Raw genomic sequence first — 25,050 nt, forward strand, 5'->3', positions numbered from 1 at the left:
CTGCTGCCTGCAGATCCAGATATAGAAGTGAGCTACTTCTCCAGCACCGTGTCTACCTGCATGCCACCATGCTTCTCGCCATGATGGAAATGAACTAAACCTCTGACACTGCAAGCAAGCCCCAGTTAAATACTTTCTTTTATAAGAGTTGTCGTGATCCGGCTGGAGAGATGGCTCAGCGGCTACGAGCAGTAACTGCTCTTCCAGAGGTCCTGAGTTCGATTCCCCATCAACTACGTGGTGTCTCACAACCATCTGTAATGAGATCCCATGCACTCTTGTGGTGTGTCTGAAGGCAGCTACAGTGTACTCATATAAACAAAAATAAATAAATCCTTAAAAGAAAAGAATTGCTGTGGTCATGATGTCTCCTCACAGCAATAGAACATTGACTAAGACACACAGAGTTCATTCACTCATTTACAGTAGGTGATTAACTTTTTCAGTTCTTTTAATGATACCACAATCCACCCAGCCCAGCTCTTTTTGATGATTTAAGAAAACGATTACACCACTGTATATGTTTAAACACATGCCCATTAGCATTACCCCTTTTCTTTGTCTCTCTGCCTCTCCAGGCTGTCAACCACTCGTCTTTTTTGTGTCTCTGTGAATTTGCTTTTTCTGAGCATTTCCTGTATGAGAACCAAGAGGCATGCAGATTCGTGCATCTGGCTCCCTTTCACTTGGTGCTATGTTTTAAGGTTCATTTGTGCTGGGTCCTGGGTCCATTCTTCATTCCTTTTTGGGGTCACGTTCTATGCAAGGGTGTACCACGTGCTGTTTGTCCATCCATTGACTGTCAGGCATTTGGGTGCTTTCCACTTTGGGCTTCAGGATTAACCATGCTGTGAACTGTCCTGTGCAGGCTGTTTGAGACACGTGTTCTTGTTTCTCTTGTGTGCATACACAGTCATGGGCTGGGTGGGTCACACGATAGCCTCAAATGCTGTACTCAGAGGAGCAGCCAGCCACATTCTTTCCCAAAGTGGCTGTACCACTTTACATTCTCCAAGGCAGTGCACGAGGCTCCCATCTGTTCACCTTCACAGCAACACTTGCCCCCGTGCCTTTTTCATTCTGACAAGAATGCCTGCCGAGTCCTTGGAACCAGAGCCCCTCACCTGTTTGCCTGTGGGGGGATAGCCAGGGTATCTTTGTGTGGCTGGAGTTACTTTGCTCATTGCTGTGCCAACGTGTCTAAGAAATCTGAGGGAGAAGGGATGAATTTTGAGTCACAGTCACAGAGGGATTTTGCCTCATCCTTGAAGGGAAGGCATGGTGGCAGAAGTGACATTGTCTGTGGTCTGGGAAGATGGCAGAATCACACAGCAGTTAGACGTAGAAGAAGAGAGCTAGACAGGACCAGAAGCAAATACAAACTTCAAAGATTCATCCCTTGTGCCTTCCATCTACCAGATAGATCCCAGGGCCTAAGACTTCCTCCATTTCCCCAAACATCATAATAGAGATCAAATATTCAAACACACAAACCTGTGACAGACATTTCATACTCAAACCATAAGAGCAGGCCCAGAATTGGAGCCGCTGCCTCCCACCAATCTTGAAAAACATGGGTCCCTTACCTATTAAGCCGGGAGAGCAGCCGTGCCAAGGTGGCTGCCTACTCAGCCATGGCTTGGTGTGGGGTTTTTGCCAACTCTGGCTTCTACAGTGACTTGCCTGGGCTGGCAGCTCCCGGTGTCCTTGCGATCAACCGTCAAAGAACCAGTAGCTGAGTTTCCACTTAGCTGGGTGCCTGCAAGGCCTGCGCTTAACCTACCATGGGTGGGTGGCTAGGGTTAGGAGTGGTCCCAGTGTTCACACATATTCTCCGCCTCTCTGGTTCCACCAGAGAAGTTCCTTCCTGTCTGACCTGAAGCTTCTAGTGTCTGTGAGGTGCCTGAGGGTCTCTCACCACAGGTCTTGCTTGCTTATTCTGATTCTAACTCATGGCCGATGCTCATATGTACAGATGGTCCTTCGAGGACAGAAGGCCAACCAACATAAGCTGGCAATATCATAAATCAGGTCAGGAGGTGTAGCCCAGGGATTGCTGTAGAGGTAGACAGGGTCAACTCTTCAGGGACTCAAAGATTGCATTCTCTCCCAGGAAGCAACAAACAGGCAGCAATAAACGTCAAGTGGGAGGAGAGACAGGCTTTCACCAAAAGTCCGCCTAGTGGGTTTGGAGGAGGTACCGTGGGAAGTGTGAGTGACCAGGACGAGTAGGCTGATGGCGGCCCAGCAGCCAGGGAGCAGGGATTGTGAATGAGTTATCAGGGCTTGCAAACATTAGCCCTGGACATCAGGCATCTGCAAGAGTTTCGGTTACAATCAAGCTATTCCAGAACTGAAACATCTTTTCCCATAATGCTCCATACTGGGTAAGCGTTCTACCATTCAGCCACATTCTTCCCCAAGACACTGTTTCTTAACCAAGAAGATGAAACAACCCTGGATGCGTTGTTCTTCATCCATTTAAATGGTTCCCAGGCTATCTGACCTACATCAAGCAGTAGCAAGGCACCATTGTCATCAATCTCGACAAAAGCAATACCAATTACTAGATGTGTCCATCTGACCAGTCGCTTGCTGTTCCCCAGCCCATGACTTAACCCAGTCCACAGGGCTCCAGGCCTTGAAGTGTGGTCAGAGACGCTTCATTTGTATGGGTGGCAACCATTAGCAGTCACATTCCTCTGCTTCCTGCATCTTGCCTTGGCTGAATACCCATCTCTGCCCAGGGGTGTCCCTCCTCTCAGCATCCTATGTACACCCCATCACTAATGCACACCCCATCACTAATACACTGCACACCCCCATCACTAGTGCACACCCTGTCACTAATACACACCCCCATTAGTCACTAATGCACACCCCATCATTAATGCACACCCCATCACTAATGCACACCCCATCACTAATGCATACCCCATCAATCACTAATGCACACCCACCACTAATGCGTGCCCCATCACTAATGCACACCCCCATCACAAATGCACACCCCCATCACTAATGCACACCCCCATCAATCACTAATGCATACCCCACCATTAATGCACACCCCATCACTAATGCACACCCCATCACTAATGCACACCCCACCACTAATGCACACCCCACCACTAATGCACACCCCACCACTAATGCACACCCCATCACTAATGCACACCCCATCACTAATGCACACCCCATCACTAATGCATGCCCCATCACTAATGCATACCCCATCACTAATGCACACCCCACCACTAATGCACACCCACCACTAATGCACACCCCACCACTAATGCACACCCCACCACTAATGCACACCCCATCACTAATGCACACCCCATCACTAATGCACACCCCCATCAATCACTAATGCATACCCCACCACTAATGCACACCCCATCACTAATGCACACCCCATCACTAATGCACACCCCATCACTAATGCACACCCCATCATTAATGCACACCCCCATCAATCACTAATGCATACCCCACCACTAATGCACACCCCACCACTAATGCACACCCCATCACTAATGCACACCCCATCACTAATGCACACCCCCATCAATCACTAATGCATACCCCACCACTAATGCACACCCCATCACTAATGCACACCCCATCACTAATGCACACCCCATCACTAATGCACACCCCATCACTAATGCACACCCCCATCAATCACTAATGCATACCCCACCACTAATGCACACCCCATCACTAATGCACACCCCATCACTAATGCACACCCCATCACTAATGCACACCCCATCATTAATGCATACTCTACCACTAATGCACACCCCACCACTAATGCATGCCCCATCACTAATGCACACCCCACCACTAATGCACACCCCCATCAATCACTAATGCATACCCCACCACTAATACACCCCACCACTAATGCACACCCCACCACTAATGCACACCCCCATCAATCACTAATGCATACCCCACCACTAATACACCCACCACTAATGCACGCCCCATCACTAATGCACACCCCATCACTAATGCACACCCCCATCAATCACTAATGCACACCCCACCACTAATGCACACCCCATCACTAATGCATACCCTACCACTAATGCACACCCCACCACTAATGCACACCCCACCACTAATGCACACCCCACCATTAATGCACACCCCACCACTAATGCATACCCCATCACTAATGCACACCCCCATCAATCACTAATGCATACCCCACCACTAATACACCCCACCACTAATGCATACCCCACCACTAATGCACACCCTATCACTAATGCACACCCCATCACTAATGTACACCCCCATCAATCACTAATTTTCATGGTGTTTTGAAATTTGTCTTTTCTTTATTTCACCATTTAGCAGATGTTTACTAAGGCCCGCTTCTCAGATTTCCAGCCCTTAGCAGATCCAGTTCTGTTTGGTGAGGGAGGGCCAGAATGGAAGGCAGGTGGCAGTCAGCATAAGATAGCTGTGTTAAGGGGTTGGGGATTTAGCTCAGTGGTAGAGCGCTTGCCTAGGAAGCACAAGGCCCTGGGTTCGGTCCCCAGCTCTGAAAAAAAGAACCAAAAAAAAAAAAAAAAAGATAGCTGTGTTAATTAACAACAGGGTATGTTTTCAGCAGGCAATTATGCCTCTGTGTGGACATCATAAAACACACTTAAACAGACCTACTACTGGAGTAGACCCACTACACAGTCAGCTACTGCTCTCCAGGCCACCACCATGAACAAAACAGCACAAAATTAGGTCAAGAAGAGGAAATTATGTGGTAACCATGGTATGCACGGCAGCTGCTGGCTTCTCGTGGCACACTGTTTTCCTTTCCTCTCTCCTTTTCTTGTGAGGATCAGAGGGATACACTTTAGGATAAGGTGAATAGCAAATGCAAAAGCCAGTAAGTCATTTGTTAGCATCAGGTGTCAGCTACTGGAATGCATGTGTTGTGCCTTGCTGCAGTGGCTGCTATGGCGCAAAGCCACCAGACAAGAGAAATTTCCAACTCCATTGTAATCTTATTACCCATAACTGTAGACACGGGGTGCCAGAGGGCATGGCTGCTCTGGAGGAGAAGACTAAGGAGGACAAAGTGTTGCTATGTGATGTGACATTGGAGCAGAGCCATGGTGTGTGCAGATTAAGGGGAGAGCAAGAGCACAGGCTTTGTGGCTCCCAGCCATGGTGGGGACTTGTCCTTTGAGAGAACTGAGACGCAGGAACAGCAGGTGGGTAAGAGGGCAAAGAGGCCTGGAAGAAAGAGGCGAGAAGCCCCCGTGACAGAGCAGGTGTGGGCTGTGCTGACTGTGGTACTCCATGCCAACCTACACGCCACAACATGGCACAGACCAGGCACTCAGAGAACACTGGTTAAACACACAGGAAGGGACTTCCAGCTTCTGTCCTCCCTGAGTGATTACAGAGAGGAAATTCCTGGCAGTTCTGGTGGGCCGTGGCCATGATGGCCACTAATCTTTGAGGGAACAGATCCACTTACCATTGGAGACCCCTTTAGAAATCTCCAACTAGCAGGCTGTGATCTGTACCTCAGTGGGACCCTTGCCCCTGTGCATGTGGCAGTGACAGAATGGGATGTGATTTTTCTGCCTTTTCTGATTGCCGCGCACGCACTGCGTGACTGCAGCTTGCCCGATGTAGACCTTACATAACAGGGGACTCAGAGAACAGCAGCTGGCAAAAGCAGGAAATGTGTGAGCTTCATGCCAAGCTGAATTACTCAGTGGCCCCCACGCCCAGGGCAAACACAGGCTTCTTTTGAGGGCTGGCTAAGAGCCCACACAAACTTTCACAGGCCCATCTTGCATTTCAGAACAGAACAAAACAGACAGCCCAAGCCGCAATCTTCAAAACCTGTGTGAAGCAGAGGTCCGGATTATGCTGCACCCATATTTGAATATTGTTTTATCCTCATCACGCGAACTTCCTGGGGAAGGACTCCAAGGTCCAAGTGGGCGGGAAGGAGGGTCCTTAAATGTGCCCTCTTTCAGCTCTTGCTCATTCCAGGAGTCCCAGCTGCTGGAGAAGGCTGTGTAGGAGGTAACCTATCCCATCTTTCTTATTTTGTTTCTAGGTGGGAGCATACAAGTACAGCTTGTTTGGAGCAAGGGCTTTGAGAGGCCGAGACTTTTATCCACTCTCAGGACAACTGGTCCAGACTCTGCCAAGTCAGCATTTCCTGATTGGGTGCATTCATTGAATGTCAAGCACCAGATCTCTGGAGGTTTGTCATCTTCCGACACTGGACCAAGGAAGTCCCAGAGACCCACAAAAACACAGAAACAGAGGTGTTCTTTGGGTGAGAGACCTTGGTGTGCACTGCCAAGCTTCTCGGCTCCTAGAAAGGCGGCAGGACTGAGTAGCTGAGTGTGTGCACTTTGGAAAGAGATGCGTGTGTGATTTCAAAGCCTGATTTCAGTGCTTGTCACCTGTGAGGGCAGAGGCAGCATATTGAATGTTATCAGTCTTACTTTTCTAAGCTGTGGGACAGACACATCACTGACCTTTCTTGTGAGCACTATTAGGGTACATTTAAAAATCTCTCTTCTTCTTCTTCTTCTTCTTCTTCTTCTTCTTCTTCTTCTTCTTCTTCTTCTTCTTCTTCTTCTTCTTCTTCTTCTTCTCTCCTTTCTCCACCTTCCCTCCTCTCTCTCTCTCTCTCTCTCTCTCTCTCTCTCTCTCTCTCTCTCTCTCTCTCTGTGTGTGTGTGTGTGTGTGTGTGTGTGTTCATATACAGGTGAGATGTATGCTGTGTGCAGGTCAGTAGACAGCCTTGGCTGTCAGGCCCCACCTTCTACCTTATTCAAGGCAGGGCCTACTCTTTAATATTGACTGCTATCCAGGTACTCCAAGACAGCTGGCCTGTGAGATTCCAGGCAGTCTCCTGTCTCTGCCTCTCATCTTAAGTCATGAGTTGCGAGATTTCGGAAATGTGCTACCACATCTAGTATTACTTGGTTTCCTGGCATCCAAACTTAGGAGGTTCTCATGCTTCCCAAGCAAGAACTTCACTCACTGAACCATCTCACCAGCTCCACTATGGAGGGGAGTGTGGAGGATCATGGAGAGTGGATGGGTCTAGAAGGAAGGTATAACCCTCAGGAAAGCTGGCTTGTGTCCCACTCAGATGTCAGGTGCAACATCAAATGTGGTTCTACCCATCTGTCAGTAATTCTGTAGACAGTGCAGTAGTTAACTGCCTCACAGAGGCCCAGGGACCTAGCTTCCTAAAGTCCACTTAGTTTTGAGAGATGACACTGAGGGGTAAGCCCAGCCCAGCTCCATTCACATGAGGCCCTTCCCCTCTCGGGCCTCCTAACTTTGTGTTTAGTAGCTGAGGCTGTGTGGCCCTGGTTAGACCCCAAGGGTAGGAAGGGAAGTACACTCTTCCTTGGGGAAAGCTACAATGGGGGTTGCATAGCTGAAGCTCTGGCTAGCAGGAAGGACCTGGCCTACAGGCTGGCAGGACCAAGGGGTCCAGTGAGGAACTGTCTGGTCTCCTAGTGAATCACAGGGAAAGAGGCATGGCATGTCCAGATTTGAAGCCTGGATGCCTCTTCCCAGGGCAGGGTGGATATGCATGGGTGTGGGAGGTGGTGGGAAGAATCTGAATGCAAACTCAAGCACCCATGTCGGACATCACTAAATACTATGTTTATGTAGATTTGTATGGGGTTAGGCTTGGGGGGCACTTGCTGTGTGTTCTGTGGAATGGCAAGAGTTTCCTCCACATCCAGTGTTAAATGTCATACGGTGCTGGGCCAAATATCTCTGGGGGGAGTGTGATGGATTGGTACCCATGGTCGTCTGTGCACTAGAAATGGTGGTTTCTTGGGAAGAGAGAGGAAGTGCTTTTAAATGCATCCTCTTTTGTTCAGTTGTGCAGCGTGGCCATGTTTCTCCGTTCACAGATGCAAAGGCATTCAGGAATGTAAGCGCATTGCCGATGCCAAAGGCATAAAAATTAAAAAGCAAGGTCGCTACAGCTGGGGTTTAGTGTGGTGGTAGGAGCTCGTTTATGATGTACAGGTCCTGGGAGAGGGAGAAAGAGAATGGGAGGGAGGGAGGGAGGAGGGAGACAGGGAGGGAAGAAGAGAGGAGGAAGGAGGAATGGAGAAAGAGAGATAGAGGAAGAGAGAGAGGGAGGGAAGGAGGGGGAGAGGAGGGAGGGATGGAGGAAAAGAAAGGGAGGGAAGGAGGAAGAGAAACAGAGAGGGAGGAAGGAGAAATGGAGGAAAAGAGAGGTCACCAATTACTTTCCTCTCTCAGTGGCCTCCTCCCCTCACACTGGGGCTACCTCCCCCCCTTTTCTTTCACTCGTGTATCATGCACACACCGATGTTTGAATAGCCTCTTGCTTTCTTCCCCAGGACACATGTGGGGCAGGCAGAGCCTTTGTGAATGTGCTTGACAGTTTTCTGTCATACTTCTAAACAATCCATCGCACAGATGCCACAGGGTTCATTTAGACTGTCCGGGGCTTCAGTGCTCTTAGACGGTACCCAGTGTCTCTTCATAGGCAACAGTAAGCACTCTCTTGTCTGTGGGTGCTCTGGATGCTGCAGTTTACAAGAAACTCCTGTGCAGACCTTCAGTGCTACCCATACTGGCTTTTTAAAACATTTAATCATTTGGGTTTTTTTTTTATCAGCACACAGATTTATTTTGATTACTTTTAGTTGTGTGAATGGGCGTGTATCTGTGTGTGACAGCGGATGGGAGGGTAAGTGCCTACCTAGGCATCGGATCCCCTGGAGCTGCAGTTACAGGTGAGGTTTGCATGAGCAGTGAATGAGCATGGGGAGCCATCTCAAGAGGACTTTGCTAGATATGGTCAGATTGCCCCTCCCCTGCGACAGCCACCCCACCTGCCATCTTCATTTATCATACTGGAAGCAGTGATCGCCTCTGCAATTTTATACAAGAACCTGAGAGTTTGCAAGACTTTTGTTGCCACTGGCCTATGTCACACTGGGGTGGACACAGTGGCCTAAAAGCTAAGCCTGCTTCGGCTTTACCAGGCAACCAGCACAGTTGAGTGCAATGGTGTAGCCAGGAAGGGTATGTGGGGATTTTGGTGCTTGTTTTCCTTTAATTAGGTCGGGAGTGGAATCATGGTCTGTATGCATACAACTTAATCCAAAAAGTTGGTTGCGAGGCTCCTGGAAGGTTTACTGGGAAGGATGCTGTTTTTGTAGAGCCGAGGATGGGCCATCTTCCTTGCTCTGATGCAACGTCCTCTATCCCCAGTTGCAATGAGCAGTATCAGTGACACCGTGAAACGGGCCAGGGAGGCCTTTAACTCCGGCAAGACTCGATCGCTGCAGTTCCGAATCCAGCAGTTGGAGGCGCTGCAGCGCATGATCAATGAGAACCTGAAAAGCATCTCTGGGGCGCTGGCCTCTGACCTGGGCAAGGTGCGTTGGGTGTGCGATTAGAGTCTTAGAGTCGGGCTGGGTGGTGCTTGGGAGGTTACAAGAAAGGGCTAGCAGGGATACACCAGGTACAGGAACAGTCGCACCCCGAGCGTAGGGCATCAGTTGCCCGCCACCCAGTTCACCGAGGACTACTCTGCTCCCTAAACACTACATGTGTAGTGCAGTGTTATAAAGGGAAAAGCGAGGCTAGGCAGGGATGAGCAACGCTTTCAGGGTCGCCCTCTACTTCCACCACCACTGGACAGAGTCTCCTTCCCTCCACCTGTTGCTTTTTCTCTATGGCTTCTTCATTGACCCCATTTCAAAGAACCCAAACCCATTCCCGCCCTCCTGCTTTTTCCCTCCATCTTCGCCCACTCCCTGGTCTACCTGACTCTCGCATACAAAGGACCACCAAGACCATGCTCCTGATCGATGCAGCTCCACGTGGCTTCTTCCTTCCTCCTTGTTCCCTGAGGTTGCTCACCCCGTGGCTCTGAGCAAAACCAGCATCCTCCAGATCCACAAGGCTTTCACTTTGCTTTGGGGACCCACCTGAAACTGTTTCCCCCCTCCTTGTGGCAGCGCCCACCCTCTGCCCTGTCAAGGCTCATTCACCAACTGTTGTCTGTGCTTCCCATCTGGGGCAAGAATGAGGAAACTCACTCTTTTGACTCCCCGAAGCCCAGCAAAGAGATGCATATATGCCATCTGCCTCTTTTTGTCCCCCCTACCGTTCCAGGAAGGTCTGGGTTCCCTAGCAGCCCTAGTTCCTGCCTCCCTCTGTCATAGTTCTGGAATTTTGTCTGCCATGCTTGGGCACATCTTCCCAGGTAGGGGGTTGCACCCATGTCTACTCAGCATGGTGCTCTCCCAAGCTTTCTTAGATTCAGGTCTCATGGGGGGGCTGCAAGCCTCCAGACAATGCAATTTGTTCCTTACCAACGACCCTCAAATCCCTTCCTCTGGCCAGCCCTGGCTTCATTCGTTCCTTTATGAGCTCTGCAAGCAGGGGCACCCCCCAGTCACCTCACAAAGACCCACCCTCCAAATCTTGGGAAGGAAGGAGCTTTCAGACCTAATACCTTAATGGCCAGTCTTCAGCTCTGTGTCCTGTCTGTGCCTGGCTATGGTTACGTTAAACAGCCAAGTCAGCAAGGCAAGCAGAGCCTTGGCTCTGGGCCTCGAGTTCACACGGAACCTCTTTCTAGAACGAATGGACCTCCTACTATGAGGAAGTGGCTCACGTACTGGAGGAGCTTGATACCACAATTAAGGAGCTCCCTGATTGGGCTGAGGATGAGCCTGTGGCCAAGACTCGCCAGACCCAGCAGGATGACCTCTACATCCACTCGGAGCCCCTGGGTGTGGTCCTTGTCATAGGTGCTTGGAACTACCCCTTCAACCTCACCATCCAGCCCATGGTGGGTGCCGTTGCTGCAGGTATGAGGGCTCTGTGCTGGAGGGACTGTGACAGGGGTTGTGATGACCAAACCATCTAGTCAGATATGCAGGCTAGCTTCTCTGTACTGACGCAGAGGGGTGAAGGGTGCGAATCTCTACAGGAGAGGCCAGAGCTGCTCTCTCACCCAGCCTTGGCTTCTCTGTGTGTGTTCTTTCTTCTCCCTTAGCCTCCCAGCAGTGCTGAGGGGCAGGCAGGCGGTGCGGCTCTGGAAGCACCTGCCAGTGCATGCACCTGCAGCAGATGCTCATGTGTGTACCTGTGTGTGCTTCAGCCTTGTGTTCCTATGTGTGTACCTGTGCTTCTCTGCATGTGCCTGTGTGAACTCACAGGATGCACCCGTGTCTAGCCTCCCCCCACTGCCTTCCGAAGGTACAGATGATACAGTGGAGTTTCTGGGCCTGGTCCCTGGGTGGGGAGTGTCTTAGAGGAGGTCACCTGAGGAGTCTTCTGACTTTGTATTCTGCAGGAAACGCAGTGATCCTCAAGCCCTCAGAAGTGAGCGGGCACATGGCAGACCTGCTAGCGACACTCATCCCTCAGTATATGGACCAGGTGAGGCGCTCCCGAGAGCTCAGGGGTGACTGCGTTGGGGGGCAGGTCTTTACATCTAGGGAGACGGTGGACTATTATAACAAATGAGATGGAGTCCTTGCGCTAGGAGAAGGACTTCCCTGCTAGGGGACCCAGGTAAATATATAGTTCCAAGGCTGAAGGACTGCCAGTCTCCTATCGCCCACCCTAGGTGTGGGGTTGGGAGAGGCTGGGTTTTTGATGTGCTTCCTCTGTCTTTTTGCTGGAAGAATCTGTACCTAGTGGTCAAAGGGGGTGTCCCTGAAACCACGGAGCTGCTCAAAGAGAGGTTTGACCACATCATGTACACTGGGAGCACAGCCGTAGGGAAGATTGTTATGGCCGCTGCCGCCAAGCATCTGACTCCTGTCACCCTGGAGCTTGGAGGGAAAAGCCCTTGTTACGTGGACAAGGACTGTGATCTAGATGTGGCTTGCAGGTAAGGAGACTTGGGCTTGGGAGCCTGTCTACCTTTCTCTACTACCATGAGGGTACCAAGTTTATGACTGCAATGAGTAATACAGATGGTCCCTGCCCTGAGGGAGCCTATAGCTTAGCTTTGGGATGGTAGAAGTTGAGGGGGAGGGGCATTCCTATAAGTCTTCCTACAGGGAGCCTCCAGAGACAGCAATGACTCTGTGGCATTCCCCCAGGGGTGGTGCTCCAAGTAGAAGCTTCAGGAAAACCAAATGTGGGACACTCAGGGCTTGGAGACCTTTACCAAGTCCAGTTGCCCCTCTGCAGGAGATCTCAGGAAAGCAGGGCTGGTTGCTCAGAGTCCAGGACAGGACTCACATCTAGATTAGTCAGGTCTCTGGTCATCTCTGTACTCCGGTTATATGAAGGGGTGCAAGTAGAGGTGTCACGTGGCTAAGCAACGCTCTGAGAATGTGATCAGAGTCACAGAACACTCGCCCCAGATGTCCTCGGGATTTCCTGTCATTTCCCGTGATATTAAACACACTGGTTGCAGACACCCCTGTGGTATAAGGAGGGGTTGAACAGCTCAGGGTGTCTGCAGGTGAGTTGTAGCTTAGGAGGACCCACCGAGGCAGCACCCAGCCCCTGGGTTATCCTCCATCACCCAGCCTTCAGCGCCTTGCCCCTGACATGCGGATGTTCTCGAGGGAACTCCCATGATTCACAGACTGTACTTTCACAGGCGTATCGCCTGGGGGAAATTTATGAACAGTGGCCAGACCTGTGTGGCCCCAGACTACATCCTCTGTGACCCCTCGATTCAGAACCAAATCGTGGAGAAGCTCAAGAAGTCACTCAAAGTGAGTATGGCCCGAGGGTGGGAGTAGAAATGCTGTAAGACACGTGGGATGTATTTAGCCTCAACCAACCTCCAGGACTCTGAAAAATAGTAGGTGTTATGAAATACAGTGTGGCAATGGGGTCCCTGGTGGGCCCATGCCAAGGTGTCCCCCTGAGAAATTACTCCATGCAACATATCTGATATGAAAGTGTTTATCTGGGGGAAGGGCCTGGAGAAGGGGTAGAGGCAGACAGACAGACAGACAGACAGACAGACGGGAGCAGAGACATGAGGGCAGAGGACAGAAAGGAGGAGAGACTGGCTAGGAACAGGCAGGAACACACACACACACACACACACACACACACACACACACACAGAGAGAGAGAAAGAGAGAGAGAGAGAGAGAGAGAGAGAGAGAGAGAGAGAGAGAGAGAGCGCTGTGGTGTCACACGGTCCTTTCATAAGCCTCTGGTACCTGGCAGCAGCAGGTAGTGGCTGCAGATATGACTTAAGGTGTTGCTAGGTCCCTGTGGGGAGCCTAGCAGAGCTGCCTGTAAGCTAACAGCAGGTCTTCTGCTCATAAAAGAAATATGAATACACACTGCAGACAATTGGGAAGGGCACAAGAGCATAATGGAGGTGCGGGAGTGAGGGAAGCTTTTCTCAGATTCCTACCACCCAAAGGCTATCATTGCCTAGTGGCTAGGATGTCACGGCATGACTGGACCAGGTCTTCCATGAGGCCTCATCTCTTCTCAGGATTTCTATGGGGAAGATGCTAAGCAGTCCCGTGATTATGGGAGGATCATCAATGACCGTCACTTCCAGCGGGTCAAAGGCCTGATTGACAACCAGAAAGTAGCCCATGGAGGCACTTGGGACCAGTCCTCACGATACATAGGTGTGTGTTCTGCCATTAAGAGTGCTGCCCGTTTGCCTGGACTGCCAGGGCCTACAGCATGTTTACAGGAAGTGGGCACAGACAGAGAGTAAGTAGGCTTTCCCAAGAAATCTGCAGAAGGCTCTGGGGCTCTCAGAAGGCAAACGCGGAACACATCTCTTAAGGGATGTCCTTCTACAGCCCTAGAGACCTCTCTCTCCTCCACAAGTCAGAGACAAGGGCTTCATCTCCACCTCCAATCTGTGAAAGGGAACAGGGAATAGAACAAGCAGAGGCCATGAGAGCTCAAGGCAGACCAGGCTGGGAGGAACTCCCAGGACCCTGGCTGGGGCAACATCAGTTGGAGCTCTTTTGGTCCCCAGTTAACAAGGAGACAGGAGAATTATGGGATGAACACATGGGCCAGCAGATATAATGACCGCCCCTTCAATGTTTGGAGCTTGTTCCCCCATGCAGGTTAATCTGTGGATACCCCTATGATCTGCCATGATGGAGTCCAGGATGCAGGAGTTGGGAGAAGGCGGATATAAGAAAGCTTTGTTTGCAAAAGAATAGAAGCAGGAGCCAGATGTTAGCATTATGTGCATGTGTGTGTGTGTGGTGATCTGGGGTGGGTCAATACAAACAGACTTTGGCTTACTTCCTGCCTCAGCTCCAACCATCCTGGTGGATGTGGACCCCCAGTCCCCAGTGATGCAGGAGGAGATCTTTGGGCCGGTGATGCCCATTGTGTGTGTTCGAAGCTTGGAGGAGGCCATTCAATTTATCAACCAGCGTGAGAAGCCCCTGGCACTCTATGTGTTCTCCAACAATGAGAAGGTAGGCCTAGGAGTCCCCCTTCCAGATTCCTGGCCTACCAGGCATGGCACTTACATGCAAGGGGGAATCCACAGGCCTGGGTTCAAATTTTCAGCTTCCCCATTCATTAGCTGTGTGACCTTGCATAAATCATGTAACCTGTTCGAGCTTCTTTGACCTTATCTCTAAGATTAGGACAGTCCCATCTTGCTAGATCTGTGGATGAGGTGGTCATTGCTATTTCCCCATACAGTGCCAAGGGTCAGGAGATATTTGCAGAGGGCTGAGACATGGCCAGGGCTACAGGTGGTAGAACCGGGGGATTGGAACTCAGCCTCCACTGGTCCTTGTTCCTGAGGCTCTAAGACATGTTCAGAAAGGGTGGAAAGATTGCAGGACAGCAACATGGCTGCCTGGGTCTTTATATAGGTGATCAAGAAAATGATCGCAGAGACATCCAGCGGTGGAGTGACAGCCAATGACGTCATTGTTCACATCACCGTGCCCACTTTGCCCTTTGGTGGTGTGGGTAAGTCTCACCTTGTACTCTGGCCTTTCACAGGGGTCCCAAGCTTGGGGTCACAGCCATTTAGTGGCACTGCTGGGATGAGACTCTCTCTGGGCACTCTTGTGCCTGGCAGAGCTGCCCTAGGGGACTCGCTAAGCCTTGGCTAACCCCAGAAGGCTCAGAAAAAGGAATTTATAAGGATTAAGAGTACGGGATTGGCTGGGATCCTTTCATTTAGGGAACAGCGGCATGGGGGCCTACCATGGCAAGAAAAGCTTCGAGACCTTCTCCCACCGCCGCTCTTGCCTGGTGAAGTCTCTGTTGAATGAAGAAGCTCACAAGGCCAGGTATCCCCCAAGCCCAGCCAAGGTGAGAGGCACGGCCCTGGGACTTGGGGAATATGTACTGCATATGACGAAGGGGTGAGGCCCTGGGTTCCATGCTCTCTCCCTGTCCTCACAGATGCCCCGGCACTGAGAGTGCTGCTGCACCTGACACATGTTTTGCTGGCTGTCTTGTCCTTGAGGAGTTGCTCATGGAGCCTCATCCTGGCTTATTCCCACCTGCTGTCCTGTGCTTAACTCCCCGAAGGCTCTCACCTCACTCCTCCAAATTCCACTGTTTGCTGGGCACAGAAATCAATAAAAGCCTCTGAGGAAAAGTCATGCATGTGATGCTTCTTTTCATATCTCGACCCCAAGTCCTTCAAAGTTTGGTCACCCTGACAAAGCTCCCTCCCCCAATTAGCTCATGGGCTGTGAGGTAGGAAACCATGATTTGGGATGACATGACATTCATCTTCCCCATGTCATGTTTGGGATGTCAGCTCCATTCCTGGTGTCTGGGTGAGAAGAAACAGAGGAGGCTGAGCCTTGATGACAGTGGCTCTGGAACCAGATGGCAGTCTTACTACTCTCAAATCAAATGTGACATGTAGGGAAGGGGTCTCTCTGTGAGTCAGCATAGTGGTCAGTACCAACAACCCCCACTGTTATAGAACCAGGTTTGTCCCACCCACTACCCTGTCCTCTAATCACTAAGAGTTTTGCAAGAAGAAATTTATTATGAGGTTGGCAGGGCTCGGGGACAGAGCCCTAACACTCAAATGTACCTCTCCAAGGGGTGATTAAGACACGAGAGATGATTGTAGGTCTCTGCTTGAGTGAGCAAGTTTCATACCCGATCTTGTGACGCATGCTCACTGCCTGGTAAGGCCAGCATAACCCAAAGTGTGATTTTCAGACTCATCAGACCCAAGTGTATGGTTTCGAGAAAAGCACCTTCGAGTCCCCGGAAAGCAACCGAGGCAACTGTTCTCATTGTAACCCCCAATGAAGAGGGGCCACCTGCAGCAGCACACTCGACCAGGCCCGGCCACTGGCCCAAACATTCTAATCAAAGACAAGTAGCAATAAATGGCAGGGCAAAGAGATGTAGTTAGCATGGCCACGTTAGAAGTATGTACCCATGATTTATTAGAGTGGCTTACAGGCTGTGGCCCACCAGTCCAACAATGTCTGTTTCCTGACAGAAAAGTCTAGAACCCAGTAGCTGTTCAGTCTACAGACTAGATGTCACAGCAGTTCCAAACTGCTGCAGGACCCCCAAAGACTCCTAGAGAGGGGCTAGGGTCTGAGACACGGTGAGGTTGACATGGACGGGTCAACAATCCACATTCACCCAGGATTTAGCCACTCTTTTCACAAGTGCTCAAGCCTTTCTTTGCTCCCCATAACCTTTGGATGAGCATTTACAAGGGAGACAAGAATCTTCGGGGCCTTTGCCCTTTTGGAGAGCTCTATCCACTCCTCCAAACGTCTTTCTTACTCAGTTCTAAATAAAACTGAAGTTAAAACATCTTTACGAAAAAGGGTAGACTTAGAATATATAATATTAAACAAGGTTACATGTTCACAGAAAGATGGATTGCAGCGAATAGCATATGTATATATGTATGTAAACAGACGTACCTGATGGTAACAGTCCAACAGGAAAAGAAGGAAGGCAAAATGCTAGGGAAGGAAGAGGACTGAGTGCAGGCGATGGGCAAGCATCATGGAAGAGGTTATAAAGCTGACTTTTTTCTTGTTCTAATTTTGTTACTGGGTTTTGTGTGTGTGTGTGTGTGTGTGTGTGTGTGTGTGTGTGTGTGTGTGTGTGTGTGTGTTTTGGTGGTGAATAAGTGCATAAAATTTATTGTGAAATACCACAGCATACATTCTGAAGGCCTAGTCTAACTGCACAGACGCTCATTGAGTAGAGAGACTTTGGGTCTAGTCAATTTTGGTGTATAATGTTTTCACTTATTTGCAAGGCTTTAAAATAACAAAAAATGAAATTATACAATTCACAGGTAAATGAATGGAGCGGGAAACACTTATTCTGAGTGAGGTGACCCAGACCCAGAAAGACAAACATCGTCATTTTGTTCCTCTCATTTATGGATGTAGCGTTGAGTTTTCTGATACGGATGCTTACTTGGAAATATCCACAGAGGTCAGGGAAGTTTTTTCAAGAGAATCAAGAGGTCATGTGGAGGGGCTTTTCAAGAGAAGAAAGACAGAATACAGTGGTTTAGAGGCTTAAAAGGCATTAATGGGCCAGGGATGAGTCAATGTGGAGTAATTCGATAATGGGGTGACAATGTCCCTATCAGACACCACAGCTTACCTAACAAAAAGCCCAGTGCTAGAAATGGGCTACCTCTTTTTGAGTTGTTGGCTGGTGAGGTTTGAGAGACCACAAATATAACTGTAAAAATATTTTTACTAGGGGTTTTCTTCCCCACTCTTTCCCATCTAGCTCCTGACTAAGAGACGCAGAATCCTGCTATTTTATTTACAAGCAGTGAGCCTAGACTGACTCTGAGCTATTCTAACTTATGCCCTAGCCACATGCCCCTTGTTCCTTGCTGCCTGAATCCCACCCAGGCTGTTTCTGTTCCATCAACCTGTCCTCAGGATGCACTGCTCCTGGTCACATGCTCATGGTCCGTCCGGGTTCAGGACAGCCTCCTCCTCTCTCTGTCTTCCCTCTCCTTCCTCTTGGTCTCTCTCGAAACCCCTCACTCAATTCTCAGATCCTGCCTTCCCCTCTCTCTACTGCCCAATCACAGGCTCTAGCCTCTTATTAGCCAATAGATTTAAATTGGGGAGCAAGGTTTACACAACCAAGGCCGGTGTACATGAGAATCCACTCGTTTGGATGGCAACCAGATCTTGGGGCTCAGAATCTAGCATTTGTATACATAGCAACACCCACAGCACATTACAGGCTGTGTATTTATACTGTTATTGGTTTCGCTCCAAAACTTTATGTTAAGACCTTGTTGTTGAAGACACCACATAGTTGACCCACAGAGGAGAAACCAAGTTTTCCACCTGGGCTTTACCCCTACCACTAGCTTTCATGATACTGGAAGGCACTATGGCCACCACAGGAGGAAACAAGGAATTATCAATCCTACCCAGCTACAGTACCCCGAGAGCTACAGTTACAACCTGCCCACAAGATAGTCCACTGGTGTTAAGGTTTATTCTTGCTGTCTATTGTAATGCTAAGTACCTGTCTTGGCCCTGTATTTCTGATTGGTAAACAAAGATGCCACCAGCCAATAGCTGGGCAGAAGAGACATAGCTTTAGATTTCCCAGGCTCAGGGGGTCAGAGGAGAATGATAAGGCGTAGAATAAGCAGGAGGACGGAAAGAGAAGCCGCCATGTTAGGAATCAAGAAAATGGGTTGGGGATTTAGCTCAGTGGTAGAGCGCTTGCCTAGGAAGTGCAAGGCCCTGAGTTCGGTCCCCAGCTCCGAAAAAAAGAACCAAAAAAAAAAAAAAAAAAAAAAAAAAAAAAAAAAAAGAAAGAAAACATGGCCCCGAAGGGTGGCCAATTGGAGTTAAGAGCAACCCAGATGAAACATCGGGGCAGAAACCCTGGTTAGGATTAAATAATTTCTACAACCCACTGGTGCAATCATGGCATGGATGTCTTGGGGGTAAATTCCCCCCTCTGCAGGATGCCTGTTAGATTAGATTGAAGTCACCCACATGACCTCATTTTACCTTACTAGTCTATTTAGAAGATTCTAAAACCAGGAACGTTCTGAGTTGCTGACAGTTAAAACTTGATTGTTCTCCTTGGTGGGCACGCATACAATTCAGCCCATCAGTAAGGGTGAGCTCTGATGAATGGAGTTGTGGGGTCGTCCTCTCTCCTGAGGACTAGTTAGCTCTCCCCCAGGAAACATGCATTGGGTTACATCAGATGGCTAAGAGGTGAAACTTATTTTGTCTTCATGTACTCTCGGCAGACGGCTTCATGCCATATGCACTATAGGCATGAACCCATCTGTCCATGAGGAAGGAAATGGCGGTTCGGCAGGAAATGCCACCTCTCACTGCGCTAGCCACAGAGCATCTGCCCATTGTGTCTTCATCCTTCAGCCCCTGTGTCTGACCAGCTGTTGGCAGTAGACTCTCTTACTTGGGAAAAGGAGGTACGGGGACCCCAAAAGTGTCATCTGTCTGTTCTGGAGGAATGCATGAGAGTATACAGGTGGTGATCAAAACTGCTTTCTCTTCTCCTCCTCCTATTTGCTGTTGATATTTTAATACTATTTTTAAAGAGTTTTAGCATCCAGAATGTCTTTCCCCATGACATTTCCATACTTACGTCTTAGTCACGTCCATCTCTATCCCTCTCCCTGTGCCCTTCCCGCTGGGCATCTTCCTCCTGCTGAAGAGCCCTTGTGCTTTCATGGGAGAAAACGGGGTGTGTATTAGTCTAGGTTCCACACACGAGAGCAAGCACTGGGATCGTCTCCCCCTCCCGCCCCCTTTAGACCTGTTTGTTCCTCTCCAGCAGAGCCTTCTCATCCTACGGGTTTTATTGTTGATTTTTGTTTGTTGTTTGTTTTGTTTTATATCTAGACTCTGGGGCCAGCGAGACGGCTCAGCAGGGAGAGGCAGGGGCCTCGGAAGCTGATCACCTGAGTCTTATTTCCAGCTCCCACACGATGGAAGGAGAAAGCCAACTTCCAAAAGATGTCTTCTGACCTGCGCTCGTGCACCCATGCAGGTACTTAAGCATACTCTCTGTCTCTCCATAAATGTAAAATTAGGACAATTAAAGTGAATCTAGGCTCTGCATCTGAGAGTCTGCCATGTTTCCCACTTCCCTGCAAATGATACAATTTATTTCTTCATGGCTGAATAGGACCCACTGTGTCTATATAAACCCATTAATCCATTGATAAGCAGCTAAGCTGGTTTCTTTTCTTTTCTTTTTTTTTTCTTTTTTTCGGAGCTGGGGACCGAACCCAAGGCCTTACCACTGAGCTAAATCCCCAACCCCGCTAAGCTGGTTTCTTATCATGGCTATTATGAATATGGATATGCTGGTGTCTATGATACGCTGACTTAGATTTCTTTTTTTACATACCTGGAAGCTTAAGAAATTTTATAATACAATTAAAAAAAACAAACAAAACCCCAAAGCTGACCAGTTCTTGACTAACACTATTTTTTTAGAGTAGCTCTGAAAGCAAAACAATGGAAGAACAAAACACACACACCACACACCCTGGTCTGGGCCCAACATCTTTATTCAATTTTTTAATTTTCATTGCATGGGTTAGGTACTAATCTAAAAAGACATTGCACAATTATGAGTCAATTCTTCCAACTTTTATCCAGCACACAATCAGCCAAGACTTTTCGAAACTCGTGTGTTACCAGGGAGAGCATGCTACATCTTCGGGTTGTCCAAAGCAGTGTATTACAACATGCAACCCAATGGCTGGGAGCCAAAGCCTTAGCAAATCACCTATGGTCCCATCCTTTGTTCCCCTAGTGTCGAGATGCCCAGGCTAAAGGTCTTCTGCTTTGTATTGACTCTGTAGTCTGTGTGGAAGCCACAGCTCGCAGAAAGCATTTGAAAATTCACATTTATTAAGCATGCAGGCTTTTTTCTTCAAGGGAAGGCTGGAGTGGATGTTGTCTAACAACCTGCTGATCTTCTGCTGGTCTACGGAGCCAGGCTTCACCTGAATCCACCAAAATCCTGAGCATTGTCTAGACCCTAATCCTGGGCTTTGTCTCTCAGTGAAGACCCATGATCATGATGGCTCTTTGCATTTTCAACGTACAGAACCCATCCTTATGCCTACTACAAATCTCTCCTCCTTACACCCTTGTCTGCATGCTGTTTCTCTGTGAACAACAACCATTCTTACTCATTTAAGACATGTACTTTGCAAGGGAGTTTCCATGTAACTACATCTAAAGCTTTGTTGTGATAATTGTCTTGTAGAAACCTTTCCCCAAATGTTTGCTGTGCTTAAATGTGTAAGGATAATAAACTGCTCTCAGACTCTAGAGGTTTGGGGTCCAGCTGATGCTTGGAGAGACACCCCTGCCCCCACCAATCCTGGCCACCCCCAAGTTACTGTCTGTGATGCAAAACTTGACTCCTCAGCCAACCTCTGTCCTAGTCACACTTGCAGGAAGTTCCATTGTCACCTAAGCAGGGGGAGGAGGAAGCAGGGAAGTCCAGCAGATCAACGTCTCTGAAACTCATCTGGCCAGAGCTTGGGACCCTGGAGTGGACAGAATGCTGGAGGCACTGGGAAGAAACAGTTATTTGTGAGCAACAAGGGCGTCTTCCAGATGGGCAGAGGAGGTCAAACCCAGATGAGCGGATCCAAGGCAGCCATGCTAGGAAGATAACGAAACTCCCAGCAGCCAAAGAAAACAGATAGTTATGTGAGGAAAGTTGATTGGGAAGTTCAGCCCAGTTGGTAGAGTCTTTGCCTAGCATGAAACCCAAGTTTTATCTCCAGCACTGTGTAAAACCCCTACCGTGCCTTTAACCCTAGGACTAGAGGTACCTTTAATCCTAGGATTAGAAGAGCAGAGGTAGGAAGATCAGATGGATGGATGTTCAGGGCCTCCCTCAGCCGGAGAGAGTGGAAGTACAGCCTAGGGTAGAAACCTTGTCTTACAAGAAAGTAAAGATGACCCAGCTTTCACTAGGGATTGGCATGACTGGGTATGGCAGTTGAGTCTTCTCTTAGAAGATCTAATGGGAGAGAGTGCAGGGAGGGTTTCAAGCCAGATCTCAGTCTTGCTTCTTGTTTGTTCTGGAACTGTAGGATAGCACCTGAAGTAAAAACAGTTTGAGTTTTCAACAGGAAAGGGCTTTGGGACTCTGCAGAAGCAGGGAGAGAGCTAGATGACGAGGCAGGGCTTCCAAGAACAGTCCCTGGAACGCATCGAAGCGTCCTCCCAGGATCTGTGGGATTCAAGGACTCACGGTCTTGGTCTCCTTCCAAGGATCAGACAATGGTATGGGGAACTGGTTCAGCTGCCTGTGGCTCCCAACGAAGAGGTGGCTGGACACAGGAGTTACTGGCTTGCCTCCATTCAGAGTACCTGTCAGTCTAAGCAGCCAAGTTTCGTATAATGTCTCTGAACAACAGCCCTTAATTCTTACATAATGCCCTGACTCCAAGGGAGTGTGGGGAATGTTAGGATTTCTGGCCATTGATGCTGAGAAAGTTGTAAGCAGAGATGAGAGCAGCAGTGGGTAGGGGGTGGGGCAAGGGCGGAAGGTGGTTGGGCCGAGTTCAGCACTTGTGTGTGTGTGTGGGGGGGGGGGTGGGTAAGGGAGGGCAGGGCAGGGAGAGTTGTTGCTCAGCTCCCTATCACTGATTGTTGTTCTCATGTTTGCCTCTGAGGGCTGGTCTGTGGATTAGGTGAGCTCATTTGTTGACTCCCTGCCTTCGCAAGGGACAGTTTGCTAGCTATTCTTTTGAGTACTCCTGAAGTTTCCCATTCTGGAATGGGCTCCAAGATCACTCAGTTGGTAGAAAGCTTGCAGAAGACTTAGAAAGATCGACCCTGAAAGGGTAGCTCAGTGGTAGGCTAGGGACAGCTGAGTCCCCTCCCTTGTCTGTTAATACTTCCTGGACAGGATGCCATCCTACTTGAGGCCAGGGAGCCATCCAGCAAGGGTGTTACATAAGCTGTATCTTTTCCCTTTGTTTACAGGAAATTCTGAGAACATCAACTGGGCTTGGCCTAAGCTGCTTAAATCCTCAAGGCAACAGAAACTGTCTGGGCAAGCCAGGCAGCCATATGCAAACCATCTGCCCAGGCCCATAGCCAGGTTGGCAGGCTGGGCGGCTGCTGGCAGCCTCTCGCCAGCCACGTTCTCTCCAAGATCTAAGGCCTGGCATGGGGGAGCTAGGTAGTGTATGGACAGCATCCACGGACCCGCCATGGCCTTGGGCTTCCTGCCTCTGCTCCCCTCACAGAACCAAGGGGGAGGCACACTAGACCAGTGCTCAGAGGATGAATGGTGGGGAGAGGGCCTTTCTCCTTCACAGTGATGGTGGCTGGAGGAACCCTCAAACTCTGCTCTTGTCTTCCCTCTCGGGAATGCTGCTCAGGTCTGGTCCCAAACACCGTGATCGCAGAGCGTCATCCTGGGAGCAGGTGGCAGATGTGACCCCCCCACATCTCACGCTACCTTTGAGGAAATGAATGTCAGTGCTGGTAGCTGTCTGTCTAGCTTGAGAAACACAGCTCTGTTCCCAAGGGCTCATGTGCCTGTTGGAGGTTTAGCTGTTTGGAAACCTTTCCTACCATGGGAAGGCCAAGGGTATACACCAGAGAAGTCCTGGCTTCAGCTGGCAGCTCCCGGAGAAGAGAGTTGGGCCTTACAGAGTGTGTAGGCAGAGTTCTTTGGCCTTGGCTTTGTAAGGGTTCGAAAATCGATGAAGGAAGACCCCAGACTCAAATACTGTGCAAAAACAAAGAGTGTTTATTCCGCAGAAACAGCTGACGTGTGTGTGTGTGTGTGTGTGTGTGTGTGTGCGTGCGCGTGCGTGCGTGCGTGCGTGCGGGGAGCGTGTCAACCATTCTCTAAAATGGCAACCCCACCCAAAAGCATGCAGGCCTTCTTACAGGGAACTTGGAGAACTCTCTAGAAGGATTAGGTAATATAAAATTTCATTAAAATTTCATTAGTGAGTGCTAGGGGTCACAGGTGGTCAGTGGTTTGCATTCCTATGTCATGAACATTTACCATAGGAGGAGGTAGGGCTGCCCAGAGCAGATGACCCATTTTTAGTTAAAATATTTCCCCATTTTTGTGGTTATCCCGGATTGTTCTTTGGGAGGGGGGTTTTTATGATCTTGTTCTGGATTTTATGGTCTGTTCCTAGAGTTGGTGTCTTATGACTTAGTTTCTGGGACTTTTGGTCTATTCCTGAAGCTGGCACCTTAGCACTGTTTTTCGAAATTGGACCTGGTTCTTAAATAGAGACAAATGTGATTTACGTTGCCCTTTCAGAATAAAAAATGAAATAAACATTTTCTTTTGCTGTTAACTAAGCAGTTTGATGCAGGGGGAGAGGTCCCTGTACAGTCCATATAGCTACCCCACAGCCCACTCCCATAGCAGGCATCACTAGTTGATCACCATATACTTCTCAGTTGTCTGAGGCTCATTGTGAGGCTATACGGTATAGTGGAGCTGTTACGAGATATAATGGGGCAGAGGGGTCCCCTGAGACATCACACCATGCAACAGATCTGGTATAAAGGGGGTTTACTTGGGGTAAGGGAAGGGAGTGAGGGCCTGGAGAAGGGGTAGAGGCAAATAGATGGGAGCAGAGCTGTGAGGGCAGAGAAAGGGGGGACAGGAAAGAACAGAAAGGAGGAGAGAGAGAACTGGGGGGGGGCAGTCTTTTATATGCAGCCATCACCTAGAGGCAGGTAAAGACTGCAGATGATGACCTAAGCCGCTGCCAGGTCCCTGGGAGGAACTGAGCAAAGCAGAGTCCGCCAGGCTAGAGAAACCCTGGCTGCCCTCTGTTGAAATTTAATTGCAATCCTCGCCGTGTGCAAGAAGGGGGGATTTTAAAGCACAATTCATCATGGAAAGGGGTTCTCGTGCAATCCTCAGGAGAGTGGGCTTGTTTTCACCGCCCTCTGTATGAGAGGGAAATCCACCCCACCCCCCTTTACTGCCTGCGTCTCATCCATCCTGGTGTGGCAAACCAGAGCCCTCACTGGCTGCCTCACTGGGCTCAGCAGCCTT

At 49.4% G+C, this 25,050-nt stretch overlaps 1 protein-coding gene across 3 annotated transcripts; it reads left to right on the forward strand.

The window, feature by feature from the left end:
• Positions 1-5,849: 5,849 nt before the first annotated feature.
• On the forward strand, positions 5,850-15,611 carry Aldh3a1 (aldehyde dehydrogenase 3 family, member A1). Of its 3 annotated transcripts, none has more exons than XM_087569932.1 (12): positions 5,850-5,968; positions 6,098-6,322; positions 9,274-9,440; positions 10,652-10,883; positions 11,372-11,457; positions 11,706-11,914; positions 12,638-12,755; positions 13,499-13,640; positions 14,293-14,459; positions 14,868-14,967; positions 15,185-15,315; positions 15,409-15,611. In XM_087569932.1, the coding sequence occupies exons 1-12, from the start codon at positions 5,902-5,904 to the stop codon at positions 15,421-15,423; spliced, it is 1,659 nt and encodes a 552-aa protein (XP_087426058.1). In that variant the 5' UTR covers positions 5,850-5,901; the 3' UTR covers positions 15,424-15,611.
• Positions 15,612-25,050: the final 9,439 nt, after the last annotated feature.

The sequence above is a fragment of the Rattus norvegicus genome, chromosome 10, assembly GCF_021556685.1.
Source record: "Rattus norvegicus strain SHRSP/BbbUtx chromosome 10, alternate assembly SHRSP_T2T, whole genome shotgun sequence".
Classification (NCBI taxonomy): domain Eukaryota; kingdom Metazoa; phylum Chordata; class Mammalia; order Rodentia; family Muridae; genus Rattus; species Rattus norvegicus.

Excerpts from the sequence above, each read along its gene's own strand:
- Aldh3a1 (XM_087569932.1), top strand. The coding sequence starts at position 5,902 with ATGCTGCACCCATATTTGAATATTGTTTTATCCTCATCACGCGAACTT. Across the intron at positions 10,884-11,371 it reads GGTGGGTGCCGTTGCTGCAG|GAAACGCAGTGATCCTCAAG; the intron begins GTATGAGGGCTC and ends TGTATTCTGCAG. Across the intron at positions 11,915-12,637 it reads GATCTAGATGTGGCTTGCAG|GCGTATCGCCTGGGGGAAAT; the intron begins GTAAGGAGACTT and ends GTACTTTCACAG.